Source organism: Ornithodoros turicata, chromosome 2 (assembly GCF_037126465.1).
Source record: "Ornithodoros turicata isolate Travis chromosome 2, ASM3712646v1, whole genome shotgun sequence".
Classification (NCBI taxonomy): Eukaryota; Metazoa; Arthropoda; class Arachnida; order Ixodida; family Argasidae; genus Ornithodoros; species Ornithodoros turicata.
The window spans coordinates 139,544,448-139,564,120 of NC_088202.1; the positions used below are offsets into that span (position 1 = coordinate 139,544,448).

The following is a 19,673-nucleotide window of genomic DNA, read 5'->3' on the forward strand; positions in this document are numbered from 1 at the left end:
CAACGGCCCAGCACGTGCTGTCCGCCCGCGAGTCGCGCTGTAAAGCCAGCTTCACTTACAGCACGCATGCGTTAGGTGAAGCCGACTTGCGGACTTGATGACGGCGGTGCCTCTGTCAGTGTACTTACAGTGACGAAATGTCGCTTCGGGAAATAGAAGCTGATGTTATCAGGCAGAGCTGGAGGCGCGTTAGGAAAGCATCGACAAATTTTTCCAGCCTACTAGGGCTTAGTAAAGTTTATCTTGAAGCGAAATTCGTTTTTTCGGACTGCTCGATTATTCGGACTCTTGCGCGATCCCCGCAGAGTCCGAAAAATCGGACGGCGACTGTATAGGGGTCTTTGCGGCAATAACGGTGTTGGCCAAAAAATTCCGTTGGCAACTCAGCTACTGAATGCAAAATAACAGACCTTCAGTTTTGATATCATGCTAGCCTCAGCATCATCACTGGCAGACATGTGTTGCACTAGGCGTTTTGCTAGCATCTTGCTGTAAAACTTCTGGAACACATCCTTGTCCTCGATATACTTGAACACTATCATCTAGAATTGAAGAAGAATTGAGTACACTGACAATAGGGTGGGGAATGGTGTGTTTCCAAAGCACTATACATAGGGCCTGACTTTTTAGGGTTAAACCCGTATCCGCCCGATATTTACCCCCCCGAACGAAATCTGTAAAATTCGGGTTTAACCCGAACCTACCCGAAAACATCCGGGTCGCGTGGCACACTCATAAGTGTGCATTAAGATAAAGTTTGATAACATCGCTAAACATTAGTTCCATGTTAAGACAAATTTTTATTAAAAAAAAAAAAAAAAAAATCACCCGAATACCCCCGAATTCCTGACGACAGGATATGCTGTCACGGGATTTAACTCGAATACACCCAAATTTTCGAATGAAAAATATCACCCGATATTTACCCCCCGAATTTGGCCAAAAATAAAACCCGAAAAAGTCAGGCCCTAACTATACAGGGTATTTGCTCTAACGTGTCCAGATATTATATTTAATGAAAGCGATAAAAGAAAAACACGTGGTATTTTTTCTGCTACCCGAGTAAGAAACGGTTACTGTTTCACTAGTAGCACCTGTTTCTGAGTCAAGTGACTGAAAAGTAGCGCTCGCTTCTCTTTTATCGCTCGCTTTAAATAAAATTTCTGGACACGTTAGAGCAAACACCCTCTATATAGGTACATTCATTATATCTAGGGCCTGACTTTTTCGGGTTTTATTTTTGGCCAAATTCGGGGGGTAAATATCGGGTGATATTTTTCATTCGAAAATTCGGGTGTATTCGGGTTAAATCCCGTTACGGCATATTCTGTCGTCTGGAATTCGGGTGTATTCGGGTGATTTTTTTTTGTTTAATAAAAATTTGTCTTAACATGGAACTAATGTTTAGCAATGTTATCACACTTTATTTTAATGCACGCTTATGAGTGTGCCACGCGACCCGGATTTTTTCGGGTAGATTCGGGTTAAACCCGAACTTTACAGATTTCGTTCGGGGGGTAAATATCGGGCGGATACGGGTTTAACCCTAAAAAGTCAGGCCCTAGGAATGGTGTGTTTCCAAAGCACTATACAGGGTATTTGCTCTAACGTGTCCAGATATAAGAGAAAAACACGTGGTATTTTTCTGCTACCCGAGTAAGAAACAGTTACTGCTTCACTAGTAGCACCTGTTTCTGAGTCAAGTGACTGAAAAGTAGCACTCGCTTCTCTTTTATCGCTCGCTTTAAATAAAATTTCTGGACACGTTAGAGCAAACACCCTCTATATAGGTACATTCATTATATCCTTCTTTCTTTTTCTCATAACTAGCAGAACATTAGATTATTCTGCAAAATCGTTCCACAAGCCCAACACAAGTGTTAATCACAGGGGGTCACACACGGGTCGGGGAGTAGACTGGGACAGGAGTAGTTCTCTGAAAAAGTGTTAAGGCTTCCTTCCTTCATGTCAAAAGCGGTCAAATTTGTGACAAAAATGGAGTACAACTTTTCATTCGCGTTTCAATTTAACCTGAACAGTTTATCGTTGTTTGTTTTTGCGAGGAGGAAGAGCAAATGAGTTCCTCCAACACACACACACACATGTTCACATGTATCGCCATTTGGTTTCACCGTGTGACATGGAACAAATGTCATTCAGTGAGAATGTCATTCGCTGGGAATGACACTGAATTTGTCGTGCAATAGGAGGTATAAGTCAGGTACCACACAGTGCAAGAAAACCTTAAGTAAAAGACCGTCGTCTTTTACGTGTCCTCAAGCTCAAGGAGCCAGGCATCTGTTCAATGCGCAGTTCTTAGGATTCTTCAGTACCAGTATCGGTGGCTCAATTTGCACTTTGACAAGTTTGCTTTCGCTGTTTACCGTGACTGAAGATGACGCAAATCGCAGGTAAAAGCTGGTTCTACCGGCTTTAACCCCAAAACACATCAAACCCTCAAACATGAATTATGAACCCATTAGACACACTGTTGTATAATCCTCGTGCGCCATGTAGTGAATCAGAAATAAAAGACAGACAATACTTGCCACTTGATTTAATACATCTTCTAACTCTGACTCCTCAGGATTTTTAGAACTGCAACATAAATTAGAGTCTGTCAGCCATTCCATCCGTCACATGGAACCATGGCAGATGTTTGTCTACCTTTTCTTAAGCAGGAGGTCGCAGTGCTTTGCCAAGAGTTCCGGAGACTTGCTTGAGGAGTTTGCCATCTTTGTGATGGCATTGTTATTGATGAACTTGCCGCAGGCCTGCAGGAGATCACACACTGCAGCAGCGGCCACCAATACACAAGAGCTGAATCAGAGGCACAGACCTTGTCTAGGGCTGCCACGAAGCCCACATCATTGGCAAACGCCGTGAGCACGAGTGCATTGTATTTGCGGTGGACGTCCAGCAGGGTAGTGACGTAGAGCTTTGGGTCCGAAGCCACCCCGTCTCCCAGCCTCTCCACCGCACTCAGGCCCTGGGCCCCAATGTGTTCCTCCAATAGCGTCCGCAACTCTCCCAGGCCGTCGGACAGACGGGACACGAGCTGGAACATGCGTCCGAGGTCTGTCCAAGAGGTCAGGATTAAAAAAGTAAGTCCATCTTGCATCACACAGTTTTCATAAGTTGAAGCGACAAAAAATATTTTTTTGTTTTCCTTCCGAATCGGTTACAAAAGTTGTAGTGTCATCTTCTAAATGCAATGAAAGATGGAAGTCACTGAAAAGGTTAGCCAGATGTAGGACTCGAACCCACATCTTCTGGATTGCCGGTCCAGGGCTCTACCAATTGAGCTAAGCTAACGCGCCTCCTCGGCGACTTCCAGGGTGCGTCGTCTGAAGGGACAAACCAGCCGCTCTCTCTCACTCATCCTCCTTTCACTCCTACATTTTTGCACACTCACACACACATTCATACGACAGGGATCGACGCAAGCGGCAATTGTTGAACAAGAGAAAAAAAGACTTGAGGCCTTGTATGTGATTGTCCCTTCTATGTTGTTCCAGCCTGAGAAGATCATTTCTCTCTTGTTCTAAATGCAAGCTAGAGAAAACAGTCAAACCTCTATACAGTGCGATCCTGTTAATTCGGGACCGAAGATTCGTTCGAATAAGGTAGACTTTGAACTAAGGGGAGCCACTCCTAATGAGGACTTGATGCGTTGATAATGCATCGACAGCAACGTCAGAGACGCGTCAAGGCTCGCTAGGCCGGGCCGCATCTTCGCGGTTGTGTGATGGTGGAAATATAAGAGGCCGTTTCTTTCCAGAATATTTATTTACAGGCAGGCGGCGAAACAGCTCTGGATAGAAAATAATCTTATACACGCGCTTGCGTTTGTTTCGTCACCCGCGACTCTATAAAGGTCATCTGCGACGTTAAGGCCAACCCGATCGCGAACCTTGCGAACGCGAATGTTGCCAACCCAATTCGAAGAAATATGAAATCGGTGCTGTTTTTCTCGGCTATGTAGTCGACAGGAAGCCTTGATCCCCTTAAAACCGGAAGGCTTGCTCGCTTTGAGGACGACGCGTAAGCGAAAGTGGTGTCGGCAGTGACAGCCGACGGCATAACAGCGCCCCTGTTTATAGCCTTCGAGAGGAAAACCCTGCCAGAAGGACAATTTTCGTAGAGAACAACGATGAAAGATGAAAGTCACTGAAAAGGTTAGCCAGCTGCAGGGATCGAACCCACATCTTCTGGATTGCCGGTCCAGGGCTCTACCAATTGAGCTAAGCTAACACGCCTCTCCAGTGACTTTCAGAGTTTATCTTATCCATCAGTTTATCTTTCGTAGAGAATCCATGCGCGGGTATCAGGAAAGGGGATGGATGGCTGTTTAGAACAAGATATGTACAATTTATGGCACAAAAGGCCACCTCGTAGCAGCACGAACATAACGCTTGTGGATATGAAGGATACCTAGGGTTCTTTGTTTCCGGGTTAGACCCGCTTTTTCACTATCGTTCCCCCCTCCTCGAACAAATTTTCAAGAATTTGGGTAAATCCCGATATCTACCAAAGATCCTCGCGGCCTACAACTTGTCGTTCTCGGTAAACCGTCGGAAAGGTGAATCATAATATCAGCAGAGAGAGCTTTTTGTGACAGTCTATTTGTCCTCCATTTACAATCCCCTCCTGCAGGAGTCAAAGACGAGCTTTTGCGGAGCTCGGGCAAGTGCTTGAATACCGCGGCCATTCATCATCCCAGTTCCGAGTGGAAGTAGAAAGATTATTGTTGCTCGTCCCAGTATCACAGCAGTGGCTTGTTTCGTATGCCTTTCGTTTCACCCGAAAATTCCCCGGTGGCACATCAAACAGAGATCACAGCGCCTGATTTCTCCAAGAATTCTCGTGCGTAAATGGCACCTGATTTTTTTCTCCCGAATTTCAAAAACCATAAAATTCGAAAACAAAGAACCGTAAGGATACCCAGCTGTCATCCCAAGGGGCCTAACATAAGTACTTCAACTACTTAATTTGATAATAACTCATTTAACAGGGCATACCAGCTCCCTCTCCCCACATGCATTCTGTATAGTGCATATTTGAAGCTTTTTCTCCGTAACCAGCGGTCAGATTTTAATGAGAGTGGTCCTATTGGAAAGGGGACGCCAAGATCTGTAACGTGCCGGGCTTGGAATTTTGAAATTGCTCTCAGTTATTTTATGATCGAAGTTTGGAGGGTATCCACAAGAAAGCGCGAGACAAATTCGAAAATTTCGGGCCTTACACGCCCCAGAGCTGAAATCAAGTGGAATAAGTGTGACACATTACCTCAAAGAACACGCTTCATATGGGACAGTGATAAACAGCAAAGTGACAACAAGATCAATGTTTCTCGCCTTCATCTTTGTCGTCATTGAGGAGGTTCTTGAATTCAGTATAGAAAATTTCCAAGTGCTTCTCAATGAGGACCTTTTCACATGTCCGTGCAAGAACTTCCTGCGTCGTCTCGTGGAGGTACAGCTGAACCCTGTGGTGTTCTTCGGCCAAACGTTGCTCCGCCTGAGAGGTGGACAGATGACACCAAAAGGCGTTTAAAACAGAAACAGTAGGAACATGTGGTTCTAGTGCTATGAGAACACACATAAGTAGGGCCTGACTTTTTAGGGTTAAACCCGTATCTGCCCGATATTTACCCTCCGAACGAAATCTGTAAAATTCGGGTTTAACCCGAATCTACCCGAAAACATCCGGGTCGCGTGGCACACTCATAAGCGTGCATTAAAATAAAGTTTGATAACATTGCTAAACATTAGTTCCACGATAAGACAAATTTTTATTAAACAATAAAAAATCACCCGAATACACCCAAATTCCTGACGACAGAATATGCCGTAACGGGATTTAACCCGAATACACCCGAATTTTCCAATGAAAAATATCGCCCGATATTTACCCCCCGAATTTGGCCAAAAATAAAACCCGAAAAAGTCAGGCCCTACACATAAGCCATGCTCTGCAATGACAAAAAAAAAAAAAAAAAAAAAAAAGAAAGAGAGAGAGCAAGAAAAAAGTCTCGCTGATATCAAATTTATGTGATTAAGGCATCATCTCCTTGAGGCCGAGGTAGGGTTGCCGCCAGGCCGGTATTATACCGGCACGGCCGGTTATTTGCTTCCTCTGCCGGTACGAAGATGATACCGGCAGCCTTTTGCCGGTATTTGTGGTTAAGGACCATGGTTAAGGCCCTGCTTTTTCTGCTGCAGCAGATCTCAAATTCTGTGGCAGGGAATTAAATTCTGTGATTTTCTGCAGAAAGTGCGTTTACATCTAGGCCGACAGAGATATACGAGTATAAAATCCTTATTAACTTGCATGACATAGATGTAATGTGTCTACAAATCCAAAATACAGCTGTATCTAAGCACCACATGGTACATGTAGGGTTGCCACCAAGCCGGTATTATACCGGCACGGCCGGTTATTTGCTTCCTCTGCCGGTACGAAGATGATACCGGCAGCCTTTTGCCGGTATTTGTGGCTCGAGACCTTTCATGATTGATTGATTGATTGATTATGTGTTTAATGGCACAAAGGCAACAAAGGCCATAGAGCGCCAAAACTATGGTGAGTGTGTCGGAGATGATTATGGGAGAGATGATGTGAGAGAGAGTGTGGTAGTTAAAACCTATCTACAGGTATGAGCGATGAGCGATGATTGATTGACCAGGATAAGAGAGAGGGGGATGACGATAGCAAGCGAGCATGGCAGTTAAAAGCTATCTACAAGTGTGACAATGAGATATTTACATGAGGAGTTCGGTGATAATGGATAAAAGCGGAGCAATGCTTATCATCTACATCTGACTAAGAAACCCACACGTGGTCAAAAATTTGATTACGTTATCAAACGGCACAAGACCTTTCATAACGGCTTTTACAATGTTTTTCCTTCAACATTCCACTACAGCTTGAATAAATGTGGAGCACAGACCAAACTCCGCAGTCACCAGTCGTTTTCTTAGTTATTCATTACAGTTGAACCTCTCAATAACGAACGTCGATCTAACGAAATCCTCTGTTTAACGAAAAATTTCCGTTGCACGAACGCATCCCTATAGACGCCAATGTATTTTTGCATTCGATTTAACGAAATACATTCGTTTGGTCACCTCTATTTAACGAAATCTCTGGGCTCTTCTGCGCGTGTCTTTCCCCTTCACCACAAAGAAAAGAAGGAGAAACCTTCCCTCTCTGTTGTATTTACGCGAGTTTTCGTTGGTTACTTCGGTTGTCACGTGCTGTAGGCACGAGCGTGCCGACATGTGCGTCTCCGCCGCCGGTAATCGTTGCGCCGACGCTGTTTCGAAACCGGCGCGAGGGTCTCTTCGCACCTGTTTTCGGACAAGAAAACACGCATTGCTGACATCTCGCGAAGTCTAATTTGCTTGTGTTGATGAAGACGACAGTACGTTGCGGTTTTGTGCCTTTTCATTACTTGTTTTTGTTCGCGCCGCTGATGCTGACGGTGGTAAAATGAGCATGATACCGCTGCCGTTCAAGGTTCCATCGGCGCAGACGTCTACGTGACATGTACCCGTTTCTCGTTCTTTTCGGCGGTGTACGGTTGTTCTTTCCGGACGTCATGAGTGCAAGTGAACCAACCAAGAAACTTCGATACGCGATCGCGTAGGAGAAAGCAGTCGAGGTCATCCGGAGGTTATGAATGCTCAGAACGATATTGTGCACAAATTACGCGTTACCTAACGTTATGTAATGAATAAAGCTTGATATTTTGTGCCCTTCTTACCTTAGTACCTGTTTTATGACAAATGACGTTTTGCGGTACGCGCGGCGCTGGTAGTGCGGCGGCCATCTTTGTTTAACTTGGCATGTTCCATTTAACGAATATCTCGATTTAACGAAACAAAGAGCCAGCATTTACAAATTCGTTATATAGAGGTTCAACTGTATTATTATTATTCACTGTTATTCATTACGTCTTTGTGTTCGTACAAGAGCAGTGGTTGTGCAAAGCTGTTGGTGGTTGTGTCGAGCCAGCCAGAACGTTCCTCACCCACTTTCCCACGAGCCTTTCCTCCTTTCCCTCAATTCAGCCTTTTCTCCCTCAGCCGGTATTTTTTCACTCCGAAAGGTGGCAACCCTAGGCCGAGGAAGGATATCCCGTGAAGATGGGTAAACACTATGTCTTCCTCGTGTTCATCAAAGTCGAGAATTTATTTTGCCTTCTTTGAATATGCACCAGCTTAGCTTGCCTTATTCTACCTTGTTAAAAATTTTGCTCACGTAAAGTTCATCAATTGTTCCAAGTAAGACTTTTTTTTTACATTGTACACATAACTCACTAATTGCCTTGCAAGCCATATCAGTCTCAGCAAATACAGCAACAACATTATCTTATTATCTTATGATGATGATTGGGAGAGTTCCATTGGCAAGGGGGGGGGGGGGGGGTCATTTTGTGCCAAATGTGGCAGACATTGCACTCAACCACCCAGATTTCTTTCAAATAAATTGTGGCTGATTGTTCCCGTGTAGCCAATGCTCTGCTGGCCTATTTTTGCAGCACAACCATTTTTTCGTGCTGCGGCCGCCTCTTGAACATTGCGATCTAACATGTAACCTACCTGACAAAAAAAAAAAAGAAAAAAAAAGAAAAAATTAAAATAGCTTTTGCACAATTTCCAACCAAATTTCTTCTGAGTGAAGGCAAAGCAAAAGCACTTTTGTGCACACGTTTAAGACATGTTTAAGGTTGATCGACACTTTTTATCGAGGGTTTATGGCTTAAGAAAACTGTAAAATTTCAGGAACTTATGGAATTTTTCACGGAACTCTGCAATTTTTTCGTAGCTACTTAAAATGTTCAGCACTGTTGTGTAGGAGACATAGAACCTGTTAAAAATGTTTTGAGGCGCACCAACTTGGAACAGTACACGAAAAAAAAAAAAAAAAAAAAAGAGTGCATTTCGGAAATATAGCTTTTTACCATATATTCAGCCATCAACTGCACACTGAGGTGGTCCAGATAAGAATATCAGATCAATTGCATTTGATAGTATTCACCTTGAACATTCATTTTACAAACTTTCATCGAAACACTTTTTGTTTTAGCAACGAAAAAAAAAATTTTAAACTTGACCAACCCCCGAACTCATCCGACATTGCCCCGCAAGGCTGCTTCACCTCAGGATGCACTCTCAAGAGTCGCTAAATTTTGCCAATTCATGCCAAACCCATGCCTAGTTTGGATTACTTCCTGTTACGCCCAAGACCGCCCTTCCCGCATTTAACGGAAGCAGCACAACACATGCTCTGTTTGATCTCGGAGTATTCTTCCCGACATGAAATTTGGAAATGGTTTGCACCGCCCTGGTACATACCTTTTTCATGTATTCCGTAACGGGGTTTTGCCGGAGAAACTCCATGCTCTCTCGGTTGTAGAACCTCTCTGTGTCTTCGAGGAATGTGTCTTCAAATGCCTTCTTGTATATTGACAGGTTCGGGCCCTTTGCCGAAGGGTCATCCTCGTTCAGTCCAAGTTCCACTGCAGGACAAACAACGAAAGGAAAGTTAGGTAGCAAGCGAGCTGGTGGTGACGATCCATGACTTGAAAACCCGAGACGAGGTAGGGACGAAAACAGACATACACAAACACGGTCTCAAACTCAGCTGACAGGTTTATTGCAAAACAACATTTAAATAGACACTAGGTGGGAGAGTGGGGGTAAGCTAACAAGCTCTTCAAAGCGGGAGACAAGGTCAAGGAAGCTTTGCTGACACAGTTCCCATAACTGAGGATAGAAAGGGTTTCCCGAAGGAGCCCGAAGGAGATGGTGTTGGCCAGGGAGGCTGACCTTCATAGAAGGCTCCTTCGGGAAACCCTTTCTATCCTCAGTTATGGGAACTGTGTCAGCAAAGCTTCCCTGACCTTGTCTCCCGCTTTGAAGAACTTGTTAGCTTACCCCCACTCTCCCACCTAGTGTCTATTTAAATGTTGTTTTGCAATAAACCTGTCAGCTGAGTTTGAGACCGTGTTTGTGTATGTCTGTTTTCGTCCCTACCTCGTCTCGGGTTTTCAGGACAAACAAGTTCAGTTCAAACAGTTCAAGGACCCGTTAGATTTTTTTGTGATATGTTCTTAACTCCCTTAAAAAAAACAAAAAAACTCACCGTAACAGTTCATCACACCACTGACCAGCCTTGTATTGATAGTTTCCCCGTTTCTTTCTTTCTCTATCAATTTCAAAACTGCATTTGTGACCTGGAAAACAACAAAGAACTATGTTACAACAGTTAGTGCGCGGTGAAAAAGGTTGGCAAGGCTAAAATTAGAGCTTCTAGCTTTCGAACGAACCCGTCACTTTGCATGGAATCCTAGTTTTATTACGGTATCACACAAGGCTTCCAATTGATCTGCCATTAAACTCGATCAGTCACAACTGCTTGGAGCGCATCCACTGCTGATTACACACTCTGACATTATATACATAGGGCCTGACTTTTTCGGGTTTTATTTTTGGCCAAATTCGGGGGGGTAAATATCGGGTGATATTTTTCATTTGAAAATTCGGGTGTATTCGGGTTAAATCCCGTTACGGCATATTCTGTCGTCAGGAATTCGGGTGATTTTTTTTTGTTTAATAAACATTTGTCTTAACATGGAACTAATGTTTAGCAATGTTATCAAACTTTACTTTAATGCACGCTTATGAGTGTGCCACGCGACCCGGACGTTTTCGGGTAGATTCGGGTTAAACCTGAATTTTACAGATTTCGTTCGGTGGGTAAATATCGGGTGGATACGGGTTTAACTCTAAAAAGTCAGGCCCTATATATACATGACGATTATACACTGCGACTGATGCGAAACACCGATGCCGAAAATGCCTCAACAACAACAACAACAACAAAAAGAAAACTTTACCGGCAGAAATACCTGGAAAGAAATCGTGAGTGTTCATACATATTTTCTATGCGGGGCGGGAAGCGATATGTTAGGCCATTGTACTAAAACTTCGTTTAACAGCTGCAGTTCCCTGAAAATCGCAGCAGCGAAAATTTTGGAAGCAATATGGTAATGACGCTTGTACTCAAGCTTAGGTGACAGCCAAGAATACGAGTACCTTTCGTACTTTTTAATCCAATAGCAAAAAAAAAGAAAAAGACAATGACAAAACTGCGTTGCCTAGACCAGGCTGCGTGGATCTGCTCTTGGGCCTTTTTCCCCTTTTTTTTTTGTTTCGATTTGAAGGGCTACTCTATAGTGAACTAAAGTATGGTTATTTTCAATTTCATTGTATAGATGTCAACTGCATTTCGACGGCCAAGGTGAAAGGAACCAAGAATTTGATTGTAATATCAAAGTCCACAGTCGGCAGACAGCGTTGAAAAGCATTCACAGTGATTGCACATTTTTATTCAAATCTGACTTATCCGCGTTTGATTGTATCAGCAACAGAAAAAGACAGCCCCCGTAGTGACTCGGAAGATTCTCACCTGCTTGTGAAGAGGTTTGAATAAGTTGTCCCTCCAAGACACTAGCGCCAGCTGGAAAACACGGGACAGCCACGTTGAGGAAATCGGCATTTTAAAAAACGTACCAGCACCTGATTTGTGCACATAACTGTTTGAAAAGCACTTCTCAGGTACAAGGAGGAGAGCTTAGAAGACGTGGGGCATCATCTGATTTCGTACCACGTGGACACTAGGAGTCGCGAGGTGACATGGCGTAAGACGTTCACTGTTCTCGACGCTTATTTCTAGAGCCTGAAGTTTTCGGGCTTTACCCGATTCTTCCCCAAATTTGTACCCCGAATTGAAGGTTGCCTCTTTAGGGTGAAACCCAATTTTTACCCTGCAAATTGCCTTCTGTGGGATGTCTGAAGGTATGCAACATCTTACTTGCTTGGCAGAAAAATGTAGTTGCATCACCGTTTGTACCAAACCGCTACAGTGAGTTTGAATAACTGGGCCCGATTTCTCCCAGATTTCTCCCCGATTTTAGCGTAATGGAAGTTTTTTCACCCGAATTCCTATAAATTTAGTGCACATGTTGAACACGTTAGTGCACATGTTTATTTACCCGATTTTTGCCCCCCGAATTTAGAAGAAAATATTTCCCCAAAACTTCAGGCTCTACTTATTTCACATTTCGTCGCTTTCACGACTTATTTTGGGTGACAAAGACTCACTCTCTTGGTACCTCCTACACATCCTACATGTCTCCTGACGATTTTGCTTCTAATAAAACTAAGGTGAATTAAAATAACTGCCGATTGTGCCACAGGGTGAAGGAACAGAACAATGTGGAGAGGGGGAGAGAGAGAGAGAGAGAGAGAGAGAGAGAGAGAGAGAGAGAGAGAAAGAGAGAGAGAGATGGTTCCCACCTGATATATTTCATAGATGCCCTTTCGACCCTCATCGCACTCCCGTTTCACCCAGTGACGGTTCAGGTAGGAGCAGATTCCGTTGAGTACTTTGCTGGAGAACCGGTACTCCTCCCACTTCTTCGTGTAGAACCGGAGCACCGCCTCGTCCATGAGGTCGTTTCCGTCCTGCGGCGTTTTCGGGCACGCAAGTACGGTTAGTACTGCGCCGCGGCACATCATCTTCATCTGCAACGTTTCCCTCACCTTGAGAAGGTTGACGAGATAACTCCTGAGGAACTCCTTGAGCCGCTTGTAGAGCTCGTAGCCCACAAACTGCGCCCCCCCGACCGGCTGGCCCTTCTTTGTCTTGGCCGCAGAGGCCTGCAGGCCAGGCTGGTGCACGCTCGTGCAGTAGTCGTACACGTGACTGTTGCGAGGGTGGGGAGTCAAGGACGCGTTACTTTCCCTATTTTTTCCGTATTTGTTATTTTCTGCGAAATATGAAGGACATTTGTCCAATCAAAAAAAAAAAAAAAAAAAGTAATACTAGTTGTTCTGGAATGTACCGTAATTTCACGCATATAAGTAGACCCTGAAGTTTTCGGGTTTTATTTTCTCCCAAATTCGGGGGGTAAAATTCGGGTCAATCACTTGATGTCCAAACTCCATGCAAATTCGGGCGGAAAAATTACCATCAGACTGAACTTGGGGATAAATCGGGCTCTATTGTCGAACAAACGTTCGTTGCACAGCCTATTCGGAGTATCAGACGTTGAGATCAACCGTGTATTTTGTGAAAAATTAGTATGTCTTTGCCGTGAGGTGCCTAGCTTAGGTGCAGTTTTGAGGGTAGAAATCGGGTTTAACCCTAAACCGGTGAACTCGATTCGGGGTGCAAATTTGGGGAAAAATCGGGTTTAACCCTAAAACTTCAGGGTCTACATATACAGGGCCGCAACGCAGATAAGCCGCGGGTAATACGACGTTAGTGACTTGTGCGACAAAAGAGATCATACAGAAGGCCTAAAAACCTTGCGGTCCACACTCGGAGGTCGGCATGGTGTACAACAAAGGTGGTCAGTTCTAGTGTGCTACCAAGATTGGATTGTGCCCCTGTTACATGTTTTTCGTGGATCTACGGGTCAGTGGCCCTTCAGAAGACACGAATCACTGTCACCACTTTCGTTAAGGCTGCTTGGGGAGGACACCAGGAAGGTCAGTCTAGTCGAATGTGGACGCGCCCCTGTTAGGAATTGTTCGTGCATTGGCAGGGCGGCGGTGCCGTTCCAGAGACACTGCCGGCCCTTTCGTTAAAACCGGCTTATGGGGAAGATACCAGGGAAAATTTTCATTTCATTTTCATTTCGTTTTAACGTACCAGGGAAAAATAAGCTGCAAAGCGCCCTCGAGAAAAAAGAAAAAAGAAAGAAAAAACTGCGCATAAGCCGCGGATAAGACGCGTGAAATTACGGTGCAATAGACAAATTCAGAAAATCCCAGAGTGCTTAGCGCCGCGTTGAACTGTGGGAGTTTACTAATACAAAAGAAACGGATGGCCTCCAAACTGTTCCGATTTCTCTCCTACCGGTCCATTGTGCACGACGTATCAAGGTCAGCGAGAGCGAAACATGACGGATTGTTTGTTTGTTCCCCCGTTCAGCAAGTGCCCAGCATGCAATGCGTGCACAAAGGGCACTGGGATTTTCTGAAATCGTCTATTTTACGTACACACACACACACACACAATACCTGCAATCAGGACAAACTACAGTGCTAAAACAGTCAATAAGACATCAGCAGCGATACACATAGTGACAACACAAGTGAATATTGTTTGCTGTAACTACCGCTAATTCGTAACAATTTCCCCACTAACGGTGTAGTTCAGAGAGACATAGCATTGTGCCAACACAGGATAGATGTAGATGCTGAGGATAGAAGAAGTCCTATTCCCACCATGATACGGCTTACAGATCATGAAGGAGTCAAGATCACAGCATACCGAAGGCCACTGAAACCCTATGGGCACTGGACATCACCGGTGTGGTGACAAAGATTTAACTTCACCACCACCTAAAAGTAAATAATTATCGGGGGCAGCTCACACGAGTTAATACACATCAGAACCTGGACTACACCTATCGCTAGCATTGTGTGCAGCACTAAGACCTTGCCAATGCGGTAGACTTGGCTGCATGCCAAACCTGGGTAGGCCATGCCCTGATTCTCACATATGACTTTTTCCCCCCCTTGCACAAGTTGCTTTAATTACGTATGGCTATTTGGTTATGACACGTGAATGCGACAATGTTTGCAGGAGTCACCCCAGCTTCATCACGTGAACGGCAACACCGCTGCCCTCGGCTGGGGGAGAACACGAACCAAAGGATACGTGTAGAGCCGCATGTAAACGCACAGCGGCATCCTGGCCATGTTCTGGTCCTGGTAAGCGTACACCTGCTCGATGCCCTCTCGCAGGTCCCCCCATATCTGGTCCAGGTCTATGTGCTTCAAGCCGTGGCTATTTTGTGCCCGAGACCCAGACATCATCTCTGCCTGTGCCACTGCTGCACCTTGCCCTGTAAAAGTTGCAATCGATGGTATTGAAACTTTGCCATTTTCTCGTTTTCGTCTGACAGAAGGGATGTTCCCGAACACAGTTCCACGTTCGGCAAGCGGACGGTCATCCCGCGAGAAATTAAATTAATTAAAGGACAACGGAAACGAAATTTGTCCATTGCAAAAAGGGGACCGAACAAGGTGTAAATATTATGTAAAATTATGGTGCCACTAGTATTTTGCAAGTACGCTGTGCGGATAGCCATATTTCTGACGATTACGAGAGCGCTGGGCCGCCCACCCGACACGATCGCCCGTGGAGCGCGCCAAGCATTGCGGGAAAATCTGAGGAGCGCGTGACGTCAAATATCTCTCGCGCTCCATGTGCGGCTGCCCGGCACAAACACGGCGAATTCTGAATAACGCCTGAAGATGTTTGATTTGGAGATCTCGTGGAAGTCTGAAGACAATATATCCTATGAGAGATGGGTTCGTACATGCTTCTTCGTCTCCGTTCTTTCCCCGTAGCAGGAATTAGACGTACGCCGAAACACCAAATGAAATGAAGCGAAATGAAAGTCAGGAACTCCCAACAGGAGAGCCAACGTGCGTCACTTCCGTGGTCTGCTACGGCGGCGCGGCGACGCTCACCAGGGGCTCAGATTGCTCCGCGGCCGAATTTTATATCGCGATTGTGGCGGCGTTTCAACTAATATACGCAAATCTAAGTCGAATTCCGGATTGTTTTGGTACACATCGCAATATGAGGCAAATAGCTTTGCAGCCTATTTTCGTTTCCGTCGTCCTTTAAGAGAAATTAAAACGAAAGCACCGAAGCCGCTACGGCTCGACGGCTCGTAGCGTTGCGGGAAGGAACTGGACCCCGTCATCACCGTGCCCGATGATGTCGCTGCGCACCGAATGGAATGCCAGTGATTGGCAGACACTCCTTTGTGTGAGTCGTGTGCAAATCCAACATGAGGAGGCACAGGGAACTTGTACAGTAGTCACGAAGCGATAGAAAGAATGCCGAAGAGAGGCCCAGAAATAGTTTCAAATGTACGTGGTACGGAGAAAAGAAAAAAAAAAAAAGGGGGGGGAGGGGCTCTTTAATAGGAAAAAGTTGTTGGTGTACAAAATTCTCGACAGGAAGTTTTTTTTCAGGAACCGTTTCACGGGGTGTTCTGGAAGCCTCATAGCCCTTTAAAGGGGTTGCGACGCTTTGACAGATGTGGTTCATTACATAACGCACACATTGTACTGCGCTCCAGAGTACTGAATTAGTATTAGAATGATTCTTCTATGTGTCCTACTTGGGGAGATACGGGCCCTTGAACACACGTCCGAGTAAGGCGTGGACGTCAGAGGCCTCAGAGCTGCGGTTACTGAAGGATAATTGCGGTACGCCTAAAGGATAATTGCTCTTGGTACTCTTGAATTTCTACTCGGTCTTCGTATTTGGTGTACTCAAAAGGTACACCATAAGACAAAGTCGTCCTATACAGTAGCCAGTAGACGATAGATAGGGCCTGACTTTTTAGGGTTAAACCCGTATCCGCCCGATATTTACCCCCCGAACGAAATCTGTAAAATTTGGGTTTAACCCGAATCTACCCGAAAACATCCGGGTCGCGTGGCACACTCGTAAGCATGCATTAAAATAAAGTTTGATAACATTGCTAAACATTAGTTCCATGTTAAGACAAATTTTTATTAAACAAAAAAAAAATCACCCGAATTGCTGACGACAGAATATGCCGTAACGGGATTTAACCCGAATACACCCGAATTTTCAAATGAAAAATATCACCCGATATTTACCCCCCGAATTTGGCCAAAAATAAAACCCGAAAAAGTCAGGCCCTAACAATAGACAGTAGACAGTAGCCGAAATTCAGACAACCAAGGTGTCAGGCGAAACAGGAGAAGACCATTTATCGTAAGGGCTCACCTGCAGTTCACTTGCTATCAGTTTTCACGAGATCCCAACACTGGCCGCCACATTGATGTAGTCAGGTTGGTACAGATTGTTCAGAAGAACAGTGTGCCCACCTCGCTATAAGATAAGATACATTCATATTAGTCACGCTCAATAGGCATACACGACGGGCCATGTCCAAAGGAACACTACACGTTTCAATAAACTGACAAATTTTTAATTTCGAACTGATAAAAAATCTCCAACTGTGGGGGAAAGAATTTTATGATAATGAGACCAGAGGAGTTGCAGAAACAACCAGTTATTTTGTGCACAATGTGGGGTACCCTATTCGGTGAAAAAAAACAAGCGCAGGGCCTTCCAAGATTAAAGTACTGCATTTCTTCCACACTCCAAATAATATCAGTTGTACTGTGGACATCAAAGGCGTCATTGGTACTGCATGGTGTGATAAAAGATTGTCAAAATATCTTGAGGTTTCATATTTCTGCATAGATAAATAAAACAAATAAAAAATAAAGGCTGTTCTCTCATAGACAGCATCAATGTGCTCTAGACTCACCACAGACTCACAACATAGCCTATATCACGGACCTAAGGCACGTAATTCAGCGTTCACCAAATTTATGCTTTCCTGTACACTGCTGTTCTTACGTTTTTTTATGTTCTGTTTTGGCATATGCTTATAGGTTTTACTTCCTAGTGGTGCAAGTGTAGCAACCCATACATATCCTTTCCTTTTCTTGTCTGTATTATGTCCGTCCTTATCTCCCCCTCCCCCCATGTAATGCCCCAAGGGGCCTTTGGGGTACATTGAATAAATAAATTAATATCCAATTTCAATGTAGTTTGTTTTGATGACCCACTCTTGGAATCAGCATTCCAATCAACCACATGCTGTAGAGAGAGAGAAAAAAAAAAATTATAATAATAATAAAAATTAAAAGCGCTGCAAGAGATGATTGATGGATACGTGTAACTGCTAGCTGCGGTAACACGCGTGGCTTGCCTTTGTGGTGCTTCAAGAAGACTGGTGAGGCTAGAACAATGTGGACCCCAAGACAGAGGTGAAAGGTGGTGGTTTTTAGATGGGAAAAATGTACCGTACTGGAAAACACCTTGGTTCGAAGCTGCTCAAGGTGCTCGTACAACTTTCCAATTAACGCTACGGCCCTTGAACCATTACATCAAATGTTAGCTAATTAATTAGAGACAATGAAGGGAGAATACTGGTAACCAGAACGCACGGCTGCTAGCAACATTCACTTAGTTTCGCTCGTATATGGCACTCAGTGTTTTTTTACAATCTTCTTGCATGTTAACTGGTATACCCTGTACATAGAACACTTTATCTTGAGGAATCTCTGCGTAACTGCGAACACACCGGTCATGCATAAAACAAGAAATATGTTACCTCAGTAGGGTAAGCACTTCTGTCATTTATATTTAAATCCTGAAAGGAAGAGAGATGGACCACTAAGCAGGCAGCAAAACTATACTTAGAGAGTGAACATGAGCATGAACATGCCTTTTTCAGATTCGGGGATAAAAATCGGGCACTGTTTTTAAATCTGTAATTCGGGGAGAAATCTGGTGATAACTGTGCCTTCGGTTTTTGTTTCTCCTCTTGTCTATTAAGTCCTTTCCTAATCTCTCTCTTTTCTTTTTCGGGATAATGACCTTCCAGCGGCAATCCCCGAAGGCATAGACAGTGTTGACACACATGGGTGTACTGCTGGGAACGTAAGCGACCCATCCTTACATGCGATACACGTGGCGACCTTTGTTCGTCTTCAGTGGAAACGTCACTTGAGGATTTCACAGTGACCGGAATTCGGGGAGAAATCGGGTTGAACCCGAATCGGTCGGAAGTCAGTTCGGGGGGGGGGGGGGGGGGGGGGGGGGGGGGGGAAACCGGGCGGAGTCGGGTTTAACCCGAAAAGGTCACTACCTAACTATACTCCACAGATTGCTTGCACAGCCTACAAGGGATATTTCGTCAACGGGACAAGACGGCATATAGCCACTATTACGGTCTATTATTCGTGAGAAGTCTTCATCACGCTGACAGGACAGCCATGGAGCGTTTCCATAAGCTTTCTTTGTCCAAATGGGTCGAACGGACTATAACACTTTTGGTCTGTAGCATCAATGTTGCATAACACGAACAACAACAACGCATTAAAAATGCTACGTAGAGCATAGTTGAGAGATAAGAAATAACGATATTTGGGGATAAGTCAGAACTGTGAGAGACAAGTGGTTCCTGTGAAGTCTGAACGCTCTGCTGCAGAAACTCACTCTCAGCAAAAGTACGTCTTTCACTACATTTCCGTCTAACAGGACGTAATCAACAGATAAAAATTTTCTGATTTTTTTTAGTGAAAAACGAGGTCATAATAAAACTGTACACAAATAAAACGTGTTCCCTGTTAGGAGTGGATTGCACGTAACAAAAATTATTCAAACTTAATGCAACTGCTTGATTTTTTTTACCCCCTCGGGTAGCTCAAGCTTGAAACACCCTGGCATTTTGTGGCAGCATACAACGCTCGACAAAGGAAAAGAAAATGCAGAATACAAAGCAGGAAGAAGACTCGTATATCTTGCGATGCAATCTTTCGAGCACAAAGCTAGTGTTACAGCTATTGCACTACTCAATTTCATTTCTCTTTTTGATGCGGTAACTTTCACACGCCTACACACAAACACACTTTGCAAACACCACTACGAAAGTATGGTTACTGCACACAGCAAGCTTTACCAGGCTGACAAGGCAAACTGCAGAATCATTCCATACTATTATTGTGAACCATCGTCAAAAG

The 19,673-nt window shown here is 44.4% G+C and overlaps 1 protein-coding gene across 1 annotated transcript in view; it reads right to left on the minus strand.

The window, feature by feature from the left end:
- The window catches only part of LOC135386226 (cullin-1-like), a 31,389-nt gene that overhangs the window by 10,320 nt on the left and 1,396 nt on the right, over positions 1–19,673 (minus strand). The window contains exons 2-13 of the mRNA XM_064616040.1: positions 16,861–16,965; positions 14,743–14,929; positions 12,615–12,777; positions 12,369–12,536; positions 11,479–11,529; positions 10,153–10,243; positions 9,363–9,526; positions 5,358–5,520; positions 2,840–3,078; positions 2,668–2,774; positions 2,550–2,598; positions 411–542 (exon numbers count right to left, since the gene is read on the minus strand). Of these exons, the coding sequence (XP_064472110.1) occupies positions 411–542; positions 2,550–2,598; positions 2,668–2,774; positions 2,840–3,078; positions 5,358–5,520; positions 9,363–9,526; positions 10,153–10,243; positions 11,479–11,529; positions 12,369–12,536; positions 12,615–12,777; positions 14,743–14,900 (1,485 nt within the window). The 5' untranslated portion in view covers positions 14,901–14,929; positions 16,861–16,965. The remainder of the gene's footprint in view (positions 1–410; positions 543–2,549; positions 2,599–2,667; positions 2,775–2,839; positions 3,079–5,357; positions 5,521–9,362; positions 9,527–10,152; positions 10,244–11,478; positions 11,530–12,368; positions 12,537–12,614; positions 12,778–14,742; positions 14,930–16,860; positions 16,966–19,673) is intronic.